Source organism: Ylistrum balloti, unplaced genomic scaffold, assembly GCF_031769215.1.
Source record: "Ylistrum balloti isolate Yb309-2 unplaced genomic scaffold, AGI_CSIRO_Ybal_v1 Utg369564, whole genome shotgun sequence".
Lineage (NCBI taxonomy): Eukaryota > Metazoa > Mollusca > Bivalvia > Pectinida > Pectinidae > Ylistrum > Ylistrum balloti.
The window spans coordinates 466,875-480,589 of NW_026781863.1; the positions used below are offsets into that span (position 1 = coordinate 466,875).

General features: G+C 33.7%; 1 protein-coding gene across 1 annotated transcript; it reads left to right on the top strand.

Moving 5' to 3' along the window:
• Nucleotides 1–3,569: 3,569 nt before the first annotated feature.
• LOC132552930 (bile acid-CoA:amino acid N-acyltransferase-like) lies at nucleotides 3,570–11,821 on the top strand. Its single transcript, XM_060217165.1, has 8 exons — nucleotides 3,570–3,816; nucleotides 6,024–6,287; nucleotides 7,399–7,550; nucleotides 7,750–7,863; nucleotides 8,300–8,385; nucleotides 10,835–10,919; nucleotides 11,160–11,409; nucleotides 11,721–11,821. Exons 1-8 carry the CDS (start codon nucleotides 3,570–3,572, stop codon nucleotides 11,819–11,821), a joined length of 1,299 nt encoding a protein of 432 aa, XP_060073148.1.
• Nucleotides 11,822–13,715: the final 1,894 nt, after the last annotated feature.

A 13,715-nucleotide genomic window follows, 5' to 3' on the forward strand; every position in this document is an offset into this window, starting at 1 on the left:
TAGACATTATCTAATTGGTTTTTTTGTGAAACATTAACATTTCATTTTTATTGCGGATGACCTTTGAGGGACAGTATTTCACGAATGTTATGGAATCTCTTGTATAATTCTTGAAGATATTTCGAACATATTCTTATGATACCTAGCATACCTTTTTTCAATTATGTGGACATCGTTTTGATACTCAAACCGTTATGGTCTGATACCAAAGTCTACCTCTTTGTCGTTTTATAGTGCTGGTCATCGTTATGTAATCAGATATAGGCTATTTAATGTACACAACCTTCATAAAATGTTTATCATATGCAGCTATTGAGGACATACCGCGTCGCGCACGCGCGGATTTCTCGCTCCAGTTGAACGATTTTTTACTATCAATTTTAAAGCAGCATTTCAGAAAAAAATATCGGTTTTGTAGATAAAGATTTCAAAATGTATGCCTCTGATCTGTGAATTTGCCATTTCGTCATTACAAACATAAAATCTACAAAAAATAGATGAAGTTTAGTTGAAACTTACATATGAATCCCCTTCATAGTCTCACCAATTTTTTAACAAAACAATCATTTTAACAAACTCAGTATGAAATAAAAGCAATATTAGGAAAAAATCGCCATTTTGAAGATGAAAATGGCACATAATTTTCATAAAGTCCCATCGCTGTACATGTAAACATGGCATCAAATCAATATACGTACATCGATGAGTCATTAAGATGGACTGCTGTTTATATGTAATAAATAGCTATATTGTTTTCTGATCAAAGTACATTGGATATCTTCGAAATGATGAAACTCACACGTAATTAAGGAAATTCATAAGATATAAACGATATTTCCACATAACGGCAAAGCTATAGCCGAAACTTACTTAACAGTATGTGAATATCAACAATTACTGCTGTTTATTTTAATGTCTCGGTTATTTTTTATTTCATTTATTTATCTATAAGCTTATGACTATAAATTCCGTTCGTATATATATATCTATAATGCAAATTCAATACATTCCATGCATTTATACGTTTCGTGTTAATCATAATAATCAGATATAAAAATAGTTACAATTATGCATTTTCGAGTATTTGAAACAGCTAGGAAAAGTAACAAAACTGTCTCAAATTCGCACTGTTATACGTTTCTGATCTTACCTGACATAGTTGGTTTTCAAGATTTTCTTAAAAGACGTTTTCATAATGTTGGCATGCTAGTATCGTATTTAGTACATTGCTTATCATAACAGTGATCACGGACTTGTTGCTTGGAAATTAAGAACACGGTTTGATGTTGCAAAAACCAAGCAAATGGATTACAAAAAAAATTGACTTATTAACTGCTATTTATAAATGTAAGTCAAACTTCTTAAAGGGAAATAAAATGTAAGAGTTCAATGAATTCCAGATTCGCTCTGTACTATGTATTTGAAGTGGATAGAAGCATAGCCAAAGTTGCGAAAAATGTCTTTTTTAAAAATGTTGCGGTTAATCAATTTCTAATCACTGTCCTTCATTTCCTAAGTGTAATGGGTTACTTTAAGATATGGTTAACGGTAGATGTTGTAGATCTTTTCCGATCCTAATTCTTTATCAAGAGTTTTCAGTTGTTAATCTTCAAATTTTAAATTGTTACAGTAGTAATCAATTGTTCTTTTCAAATGTATTTTCATATTCTAGATCTTGCAGTTATATTTGTTTAACCAAATCCAGGTGTCTTTATCATACACCCCTGACCAAATCAGACGAGTATATTGACTCAAGTCATTTTTGAAATCATAAAGCACATAGCCACAGGGGTTCTCAATTGGGGTTTTACTGTCGCGTCTTTCGAAATAACTGACCATATGCACTCATATAATAAGCTGTTATGTTTTTAATTCAATAGATATTGTTGAACTGATTTGTAGTGCTCTGATTTTAACAATAATCGCTGAAGGTGGTTATTTTTTTGTTTGTGATTTTCAACATGGATATTTATGCTATCACGGGTTCAAATTCGAAATAAGCTCGAAATGTTATGATGTGTAACCCCTATATAGGCTGCAACAGATACCTATATAACCATGTTATACGTGTCTCCGAGTAACAATTCGATAAAATCACTCATCCACGACTGACTCCATTCTACCTGTAGGCTCTCGTGCCTATGACTTGATAAACGCTAAGGGTAACCCATGGTATCCCGTCGAAATAGTTGCATATGAATGAATATGTGGCTTGTGTCAGAATTAACATTACAAATGATCGACCAATGAGAATCCGTGGTTGTCAAAATCAAAATAATAAAAATAAGTGATACCTGTACATCTTGTAACACACTGATGACTTCATAAGAGATTATCAATGTTTTTCACGAATAATTATTTCATTTTTATTGCATTTGAACTTTAAGGAGGAGTATTGTTTTATTGCAACCCCTTTATGATTCTTGAAGGTATTTTATAACTTGGATGAAACATCCCACACTAGGTATACTTTTTTAATATATCCATTATCATCTATTTTGATCCTGTACTTCATAATTCAGTAAAACTATATTGTATTGTCTGTCATACTCTCTGAAGTATCTGATTAGAATATGACAATAAATGCAATCAAGTAAAAGGAGAGAGAAATAAGAATACAAACATATCTCAATCGATATCGTAACTTATTTTTCGACGGTTTTTTTTTAAAAATTTTAATCTATATTTTAACTTTTTCATCTGTTTAGATTTATATGCCTAGTCTTCATTATTAATTCTTTATCATCATTGAAAGGTTCTATAACACTGACACATTTTGTGTATAGTGTATCTTATTACTTTTGTTGAAAGATGTTATCTAGTTATATTTCTTCAATTAAAAGCGGCAATGTTAGTAAGATTTGTTTATGCAACTCAAACGCACACTGACCATTGTTGTGGAAACTATTTTGATTTCAACACCCACTATTGTAACCCAAAACTGGAATGCTATGGACATATCTATAATCAATTATCTTACCTTATATCGTGTATGTGGCTTAAACATATGGTAAGTATTGCAACTTTCGTCACTTATGTAACCGGTTTAAAATAGTGAGTGCTACAAATAACATGAGATGATGTCACCTGTTATGGAATGGTCTTCATAATGATCGCATTGGAGAAAATTGTTGGCCCTTTTCTCATGAAGGAAGAAAAAATAACTAATGAAGTCGCTTACCCTTTCGGAAAACTTTATCTTATTGTTGTTCTAACTTAGGTGTCTACCAACCAGTCATGCTCGCTTTTGGTTTGCTTTCGTTTAATTGATTTTGCATTTAAATTTAACTTTTATTGAGACGTAGGTATTTTTAGCGTTTTTTAAGACAATTTATTGTTTATGTATTTTAGGTTTTGATGAGCTAATCATGATTTTCAAATGTCAGAAATATGAGTATATTCTTTCTTTATCACGGTGCTAAGGTTTATAAATATATGCACATGAATGGGATGATTATGCTATTATTAAACAATATCAGTCTTGCCGTGGTTTGCAGAATCGAACGTCTACATTGGCTCGCGGAAATGCACAGCCTCCAAGATTATCAAAAACATATCGATTTCTCTCCATGCTAAATACGGGATTGAACACCTCACCTAGTGCGGATGTTGTACTTACCGTTGATAAGCCCGATTGTTTAATGGACGAAGAAGTTACGGTCAAGGTTACAGGACTGTCTCCAAACGACAAAGTTATCATCTTGGCAACAACGGAGTTAAAAGAAAACTTGTTCTGGTCACATGGTCTATTTCGGGCCAATAGCAGTGGTGATGTGGATCTGAGGAAGGACGCACCAATCAGCGGCAGTTATAGTGGTATGAAACATTAAATTAGAAAGAATTAAAAAAATCATTGTCTGTTGATCGGCTCACGGTAAATAACTTCATGTATCACACAAATACTGCGTAGCAGTATATTTGCAAACAGCATATTAATTTCATTATCACCACTGGGGTAATGATATCCAGCAAATTTGCTAAAGATTCTCACTGTTTCATTAAAATTAATAATTTCATAATTAGAATGTGTCAAAGAAAGATAGCAAGTGAATATCACAAAATCACATTTTATTTAAAAAAGAGATTGTCAATTTGTGAATAAATACAAAACATGAGAAAAATTAAAATTAAACTCCTGTTTGATTATCTATTGAATTCACACGGCTATAATTGGTTGAGAAAGTTAGCACCACGGTGTTGATCACGAAGGGACGTCATTCCCAAACTTACCCAAGGGATGGATCGCATTAGTTCGATCTGAACTCCCTTTAATGCTTTCCAACAGATACCTTTTCCTTTATGTCCGATTAAAGGGATTAACTAGTTCCTATGGGAACTAACTGCCCCTCTGTTGGTTGACTTGTTTTTGTTTTCATACCTCGCTGAATTTATCAAAATATGCCACGAAGACTTTGCAAAGTCGTAATTTTCACTTTTAAATTCATTAATGACGGTATGTTTTTTAAACAATAAGAAAATTGTTGACCACTGCCATTGAATACAACTACCTGGATAGGAAATCGAGGACACTACAGGCTCTTCTACCCTAGCCATTTATCTTTTCTACAACGAAGTCAACACTGACAGTTATATGACAAGCATGGTTATGTACTCTATTGTGAATTATCGGGAAGTTTGAGAAACTATTTCTTGTTGCGATATGAAACTGAATGAGTGTGATGCTGATTAGTTTGCCTGTTAGTTCCATTGGTGTATACATTGTTCTCATTTAAGAACATGGCGTAACTTACTTAGTTTGATCAAGGTTTACATGGTAGTTGTCGTTAAAAAGGGTAAATTAATTAGTGTCTCATTTTACTACTGTAAATTAACATTACAAAGTAAACAATGAATTATTCTTGAACTTTGAACTGCGCAAAAATCTATTGCAATACACTATGAATTTCAATAGCATTTACTTTCTTAGTTCTTGGCGTTGAAGCAACCGTGGCAAACCATGTTACCGGTTGGTGGTGATCCCTAAGTTATATATTTTTTTAATGTATTATTGTTAATATATGCTACCATTTCCATATAGACACGCATTATGTACCTTTAGTCATAGATGCTATGTTGACAAAGTGCCGTCACCAAGGGCAAAATGCTGTAAATAAAAGCAATATGGAGGCCAACAGGAGACTGTAATCTTGTTAGCTGGTTTGTCTCATTTGTCAGTAGTATTGCAGTAGTGAGATAATGAGACAAAAACATTGCTGTGCCGATATTTTTGGTTGGTTGGTGTAGATATCCATCACTCCATCTAGAGTTGTTAAAATTTTTATATGCCAGTCTTTTTTCAAATGGGTCAATGCAATTTTTCATTGATCTGGAGATCCCTTAACTCCCGATTCATTCCAACAATCTCTTGAAATATGGTACTCTTTATCATGAAAATCTATAGAACTGTCCACAATCCCAAGTTATTTTCCATTACATGAAATTGTGCTTTCTCAGTGGTATTTCGATTAGACTATAGTTGCTTCATTTCCATATGATAAAAGAAAAGAATCTTTTTGACATTAAACAGGTAGTGTATTATGCTGCCACATAGTGCTTAGTATATGCTGCATACTAGAAGCAAACATTTGTTATATTCTCCGAAAGCGTAGGATACTTAGCTCACCTGGTAATCAATTTCTATTTGTATACCTTTCTATATTAAAATTGCACTTTTTGAAATACTTTGTACACGAACATTGGATCCTCTCAAGGATTTAAAACAGTTTTGTTTTCTACTTGTAACTTCTCTTGTGGAAATGACTTTAAGATGCAACACCGAATAAAGTTTTGAAAAAAACGATGTGTTGTGGAAAAGATGTTGTTGTTTGCAATGAACGCGTTAAGATAAAGAATTCGTTTGTGAAGTGTAATTTTCATGATAAGGATGCCTGTCCAAATGTTCGTCATTTTATTATCACGTTGCTGCAATTTAATGCCCGGATCCAAAAATGAATATTTATGTCAAGCTTTTTCGAATTTCATCGGTAGATTTTACATCTTTGAGTTATTGCTTTGATAAACAGATGCAGACCCCGCAGGCTTACTTTGGAGTATGGTTGCAGCACCATGGCTACCAGCATACACGCGCATGTTCCAAGCCACAGCTATAAAACCAAGAACAATAAACTTTAGTGTATTCCCAGAATCAAACGATCCAAGTGAGTACCTTAGAGATAAAACAAAAGTACTCGCAACAGCTGAAAACCGACGATGGTACACAAATACCAGTACAAGGCGAATACCCATTGACCATCCAAAACTTAAAGGCACTTTATTCCTACCAGAAGGTATGTAGCCAACTCATAGTCGATTTAATGTAGATTAATTTGATCCGTTAATTTAGTATTTTTACTTAAAACGTATATGGCTCCTGAAGTATGTGATGTCGTTTAAACCGGAAATGTATATAAATAAACGTTTTGCATGAAAAGACATCGATATAACTATCCAAAACGAATTGGCATTTAAGATACGATACAGCACATGAACACTACGACTTATTTTAAGCACAAAATAACTCCTTAAAGGAATGTCCGGACAATCTTGATGCTACCTTATCTTAAATGCAGCACATGTCTAGTATTGGGTAGTGCCTGACATTTCATTGTCTCGTGTATTACAATTTCATTATGTCGATATCCCTTCATAAACAACAGGAGCTATCAGTATGGCTCTCATGGGTTCATTGTGTGTGTGTGTGTGTGTGTGTTTTTTTTTAAAATATATTCACCACTGAATAAATACTAGATTTCCCGTCGAATCAAAATGTAAAAAATGCAAAGCAATCTGTTAGAAATTTGCGAAAAGATAATTTTATAGCTTTCATTTATACGAGCATGTTTCAATACTATATTACGATTTCTTTTTGTATTTGTACATCGCAAGATATTTGAAAATCTTATGATGTTGTAATCGATATTTATTGTTTACATCATTGTTAAATGGCAACAAAGTTCCAACAAACCGAATCAATGCGGCGCAGAAATGGCAACTCTCATACCATACAACTAGCAAATACTGGCACGTTTAAATCTTGAAGCAAAATTTAAATCGGTGAACTGTGGCCAAAATACGAATAATCAGAAGAAAAATAACAAGCATATTTATGAAACACTTTAACAAATACAACACTTATCTTGTTGTTTTCTTTCTATACGCACTGAAGTCATAAAAACCGATTTTTTTAAATAAAAAATATTTTATCTTTAAGTATTGACGTTTTGTCATAATAAATTATAATGACTATATTGTATGAATATTGCTCCTCAAAGTAATTACATTTGGAGTTATGTAATGTTAGTAATATTGATATTAATGACAAAACAATTCAAATATCTTAACACACATCTTGATTTCTAATACTATATGTTATTATCTTATATCACATGCTAAATACAGGGCACGGTCCGTTCCCGGGGGTCATCGATATGTACGGAGCTTTTGTGTTGATCGTGGAGGAACGAGCGGCTCTATTGTCGTCCCGGGGCTTCGCAACTCTATCCTTGAGCCTGCCACAAACACTGCCGGAAATTGACCTCGACTACTTTGAGGTGATTATAACGAGGACAGCTGATCAATGTGTATAAAATAGAAAAAAATGACACGAATAATACGGAAAGGAAATATTATAGTTATACATAATACACTTTAAATTAAGCGGTAATCGATGAACAATTTGCCAAAGTTTTGATGCCAATGTGATATATTGCTAGTAAAATAAGCAATGTTGTTACTGCGTTTTATAAATAGGAAGCGGCGGAATGGTTTGCTAGTTTACCAGAGGTACGTTCAGACGGCATTGGTATAATGTCTTTGTGCCTTGGGGGATCGTTGGCATTTTGGATGGCACAGCACATTCCGAACGTATGTATGATCTGCATTAAGTTTATCGAATCACTTAAACTCTTCAGAACGGCGCGAAGATTGATGCCGCGGTTCTGTTTGACATATAAAGGGACATCAATTTGAAACAAACATTTTCAAAAGCTACATTCTGTAGCGAAGTCTTTGTGACAGTCCCGATATAGCCTCTCCGATGTCCTTTGTAGAAAAAAACTGACTAAAGCTTAAGGAGATACAAGAAGCTAACCAACTAGCATTAGTGAAGTCCCCCGTTCTCGCATCAATCATTTGACAAATAGGGACATCATTTCAACAAAACCATTCTTTAACGCATTCTGAGCCAATTTCTGCGTACCTACATATATGATGCAATGCGAAGTTTCTTAAAATCTTTGGGTTTTTTATTTAGCCGTATTACCGGAGTAGCATATTTTCATTTAGATCGTTTCCGTTTCAGGTCCGAGCAATCGTCGGCATTAACGGTATTCCATGCGCGTTCCCTTATTGGACGCACAAAGGTGTTAATATAGCGTCAAATACAAGGTAACAGACAGAATCTATGTTCTGCGCCATTCACCAATCACGTGATAAAGCAAATATTAAAGACTTTTGATACAAAAACAACAACAAAAAGGGGCAAAAAAACACCAATATCTCAACAGAATCATATTCCAAACTAAAATCCAATCATACAAGAGCAAAATACGAACAAAAGGAAGATTTACTCGGAAACGCAGTGACCTAAAGTACAAATATGTATGTATATTGTACATCCGTCGTGAAAACCATGGTCAATTCAAGCAATGTCACGTTTATTTTTTTAAATCCACAGTAAACAACAGGCACAACAAAATTCCGCGAGAATAAGTCAAATTCAGAATCATTTTTAAAAAAAGAAGCTGCTAGGAAGTGCAATGTTAATGCTTCCTATTCCAGGCCCAAAGGTTAACCCAGTTATGAATACAGTGGTCATTTCCATGGGACCGAGGAGTTGGATAAAAAGGCTTAAACATTACCAAAACATAGATAATCCTTGGGAGAAACAAATATTGATGGGACACGGTTTGTTTGATATTAACTGGAAATGATTTACAATTGGTTAGAATTATTAATATAGGATAGGAATTAGATAACATTGATATTAACTATGGTTGATCTCATGGAGCCATATGAGTGGGGCCAAATTTGTACATTTTAAAAATCTTCTTTAGATGCACATGCTGTCGAATCAATTTACTCTACATGGATTTAGAGTCAGAAGGGCATTACCAAAATTGTGATTTTTCTTTAAGATCTTGTATTTCCATTTAGCGGGAGGCAAAGTTTGCTATAGTGCATGTACGTTTTCGCGATTTTCCTCTCAGTTTGTATTACTTGCATATTGTTTCCGTTGTTTTCTATATCCATAAAACAACATAACATTCCTCACAACGAACATTTATTCAAAGGATTGTACAATTGAAGCTTTCAATACTAATATAGAACTAAAAAGATACAATAGAGCCAAACAATCACTTATTGAAAATGCATCATGAAGCTGTTTCTTTCTAGTAGTGATGCTAATGACCAAGGGGAAGAAATTCCTAGGTAAATGAAAATAAACGATAATCCAATCTAATTGTCAGAGTAGATGATTTAAGTTACACAAGGTTTTGGTGCATATTTCACTTTTTATTTTCGTAAGTTATCTTTCAAAACTTCAAAACCACGAGCTTTACCGAACGTCTTACTACATTTTGAAAATAATGAACGAGAGTGGAAGACATATCATACACGACAACCACGAGATTGCGTGAAATTCATTCCAATCTTTTTCTGTGCCTCCGTGCTTGTGGTCTATACAAAAGACACAGAAGCACCTTTAAATAATCTACAGTTAGATACAAGAGAGCCTTACAGTGAATTTAACTACATCATACAACTGTTTCGTCCTTCTAAGACTCGTCAGTGATGCTAAGGTAGCAGAAAACAGTTCATTTGCATTTTTCCTGAAAGTATTAGTCATGTTTGAGATATACATATAGCAGATTGGCTTTAAAAAACACAGTCTTACTTGTGTATATATTTATATACTATATAACAATTACATTAACAATAGAGAAATAAAAATTGTGAAAAAAATAAAAAACAAATTCCTCTGATGTCTGACATGTGATTGCCATGGTAACCAACTCAAAAAATAAACTGCGAATTAAGGGTGTTAATCTTGAAGTCTAGGAGGCGGCTGAGGAAAATAGAAAATAATCGAAGGAAAAATTAAAAATCAAGACGGGAAGGCGCAACAGCCCTGTAATTAAATTAATTTGAATAAAAGTAATTAGCGGGTTAATGATCATCATAGTAATTCAATATAGAAATTATCATAAAAGAATAATAAAAGGATTCCAAAAACAAACGGGAACTACTTCTTGTACATTCCAGTTTCCACGTGTGTTTGAAGTGGTTGCCGGAATCAATTGATTTCATCTATAGTTGGACACTTGTATCTAGTCGAATAGCGACACGGTGCACGATATACTTGACGTTGTGCTAAAATCATTTGATGTATTGAAATTACAAAATGTATTTAATAACTGGGCTAGCTCACCTCCTCGCATAGATTTTTAATTTTCTTTCATTCACATTTGATTTTCCTCAGTCGCCTCATAGGCTTCAGCATTTACTCCCTTACTGACGAGTCCTAGAAGGACGACAAAGCTGTTTGATGTAGTTAAATGAGTTTGTTTTCTCTACCGTATCTAACTCTAAGTTTGTATGAAAAGGTGTTATTCACTTGTTTGTCTTGTATAATTTTTGACACAGGTGCCAGATGAAATTGTAGTTCTGTAAAAATAAGTTTTAAAACATTTTACAACATTTACAAGCAAAATGGCAGTTTCGATGTCATTTGACTGTGGCCTTTTAATCTGTTTTCCTTACCTAAACTGTAATATATCTCTGATAATTTCCTGTCTATAGAGATATTGAAGAGCATTTTGAATTTCATTTGAAGGATCGAACTGGCACGTGTCCAGTTCAATCAGGAGGGTTTCCTGTTACGTGACTTATTTGTGGTACCTGACGACAGCTATCTAAAGGTAACGGCTGATATACAGACTTAAATACTGTTACTGATGAGAAAGAAATATTGTTTAATGTTTGAGTTCATTAAGTTAAACCACCATGAGAATATGATGAAAGGGTCGGAACTTTTAAATAATTATTTCCTGGTTGTTAAATGCAAAAGTGTATAAGAATGAAAATGCAATAATTTATCAAATAAGAGGAGTAAAAGCGAAAATAAGAAAGAACAAAAAGAAATGTTATCTATATTGTAGCCGTGGACACATGGCGCTCATCTCTTGACAATCTTGGGTTTGGATGATCTCCTGAATAGTTTAGAACATACTTTCCATCTATATGATGACCTCATGCCCCAGGACTACCGCAAAGAGAAGGCCGAGCTTGTGACATATCCGGGGGCGGGGCATATCATAGACCCACCATACACACCTGTATGCCGAATATTAAACGGATTTGATCGTTTTCTGCAAACAATTCCGGTGACAACTCCGGTTTGCAAACGCAGTAAGTATTAAGTGAATTCCTCTTCATAAAAAAACTTATAACTTCCAAAAATAAAAAATCGAGTAGCAGTTTGTTTCCGCAAGAGACTACTTCTTTTATACAGACAATTATATCCTTGGGCAACTTTTGACAATCTATCCTGAAAGTGTGCGAACGCATCTAAGATTTTGTTGTCAGTTGAAGAATGGCATGGTAAACAATGTGTTTAAAAACACATTGTGTATGCCTGTTACATTGTATTAGTAACAACATCAATTCTTAAACTCGTTTAAGGTCTCTTAACTTATGCATTTCCTTCTAACTGTGTGTAGATAACCTCATCATTAATGGAGGATATCCCAAGGAACATGCAGCAGCACAAAAGGATGCGTGGCAGCGATCAGTAAACTTCCTCAAGAAACATTTGTGCTAAAGAAAGGCAGAAAACTAAACGGTATACCAGAGGAATACAACAATAAAGCCACTAAAAGTGAATAATCAGTACATGCGTAACTCGGCTTTGATGATATTCATTATGCAGAATAATGTATGTACCTTTGTAAGGAAACAAAGAAAAACAATGACTTCAAAGGAACAAAGATCATATTGGTGCATTGAACTGCGGATTTACTATGGACAGATTATCAAAGAAAGTCGGTGCTCGAAAATGATTTGACAAAAATATCAAGGAGTAGCTCTTAAACTAATATGTAATTTCTCACCGTTTTTATAGCAACGTATACTCCCCGACGATATAGCCATCGTAAACTTCACCTTTCACAATATCATGTTCAATCTTCCGTCGTCAAAATATGTTTTGCATCTTAAGGTCTTCCGGCTAAAATGTACAAACATTTAAGGTTGTGATATTGTCTATTTCAAACAGAGTTTGAAAAGGGGAAACCGATATGGAAATAAAACAGTAAGGCTACCTCAAACATAATGTGAAAAGTATCTAAATCTTTTGAATGAATATAATTGTATAATGTAAAGTTGCTAGCGAAAGATCTCAGCTGTTCTATATATAGGTATTGGCGGGTTAGTTAACCATTGTTTGTAAAGACATACGATCAATCTTCCATGGGTATATCAGCTGAACACGGAGGTTGATGTAGGCACATAGTCTCATTTTTCTTACTTGATTTTGATTAATATTCCATATTTCCACAATGAAAGTGAATCTGATCATAATTAAAATTTCTGCTTCTTTTGACAAGATATAAACCATTGCTTCTTGCAAAGGGAATAGATGGGTTAATCGGTAGTCCTAATATTATGAAAATGAATTGTATAAATATCTACCTGCTTCAAATGGACAAAACGAACCATTGTCTTCATATAGATAGGACAGGAGAAACAAAATGTCTTTTACTAAATCATAAGGGTATTTTCAGACAAACTTTTCTAGCATTTTCTTACATTATTTGCCCATACTAGGAATTTGGACATAACTGTGACTAACTACTTCCACCGTACTTAACTTTGTATAATCTATTAATCATATAACAATATTATCATATCTCTCACTTAATCAAAATTGCTGTTCGACTCAAAATATTTAACATCATATTTGGATTTATTTAGAAACTGATATGTAGGAGGTGTATGTGCGAAAATAAACGATGAAATTGCATTCGTATTTTTTTCCATTGATGAAAGATTGAAAGTACAAATAAAAAAACCGAATTATTTTGTCAATAAATCAATAACAATTTGCTATGGCGTGCAAACAATCAACTGGCGTAGCTGTGACGTGAATTACCCTTTGGCGTATTTTAGTGTGCCCGTCATTATTAGGCGCGATTGGGGACAATACAAATATAATTTAAATGGAAACATTGAACGCAGGATACAATCTTTTTACTTTCGTATCTTCAAGAACACGACCTGAGTAATATCTGAGGACTCCTTAAAGACAAGGATGAATATGATACGTTTGTGCGTTTGGTTAAAAACTTAGCATTACGTGTTTGTACCTGGAACGTATCTTGTTTAAATTTGACATAGTCAGGTATATCAAAGTGCCTTTTGCGTCATCGAACGTGCCATCGGTAGAAAAAAACTTTATTGAAAAGTAAGAACGGTGTTGTGAAATAGGCACATTAGAAACATATAAACAGACAATTACTATCGATAATTGGAAAGTATTAGCAGCTCTTTTAGTTCATCGTAAATAGATTTCAACCATCTATTTCTAATATGGATTTAAATTTTTCACGTACAAACAGTCAAAGAATATATCAAAATATTTTTATGATGTGATGACAATCTGTATTAGAATATGAACTATCAGTATAACAGGACAAGTGTAAACTATGATGTTATGT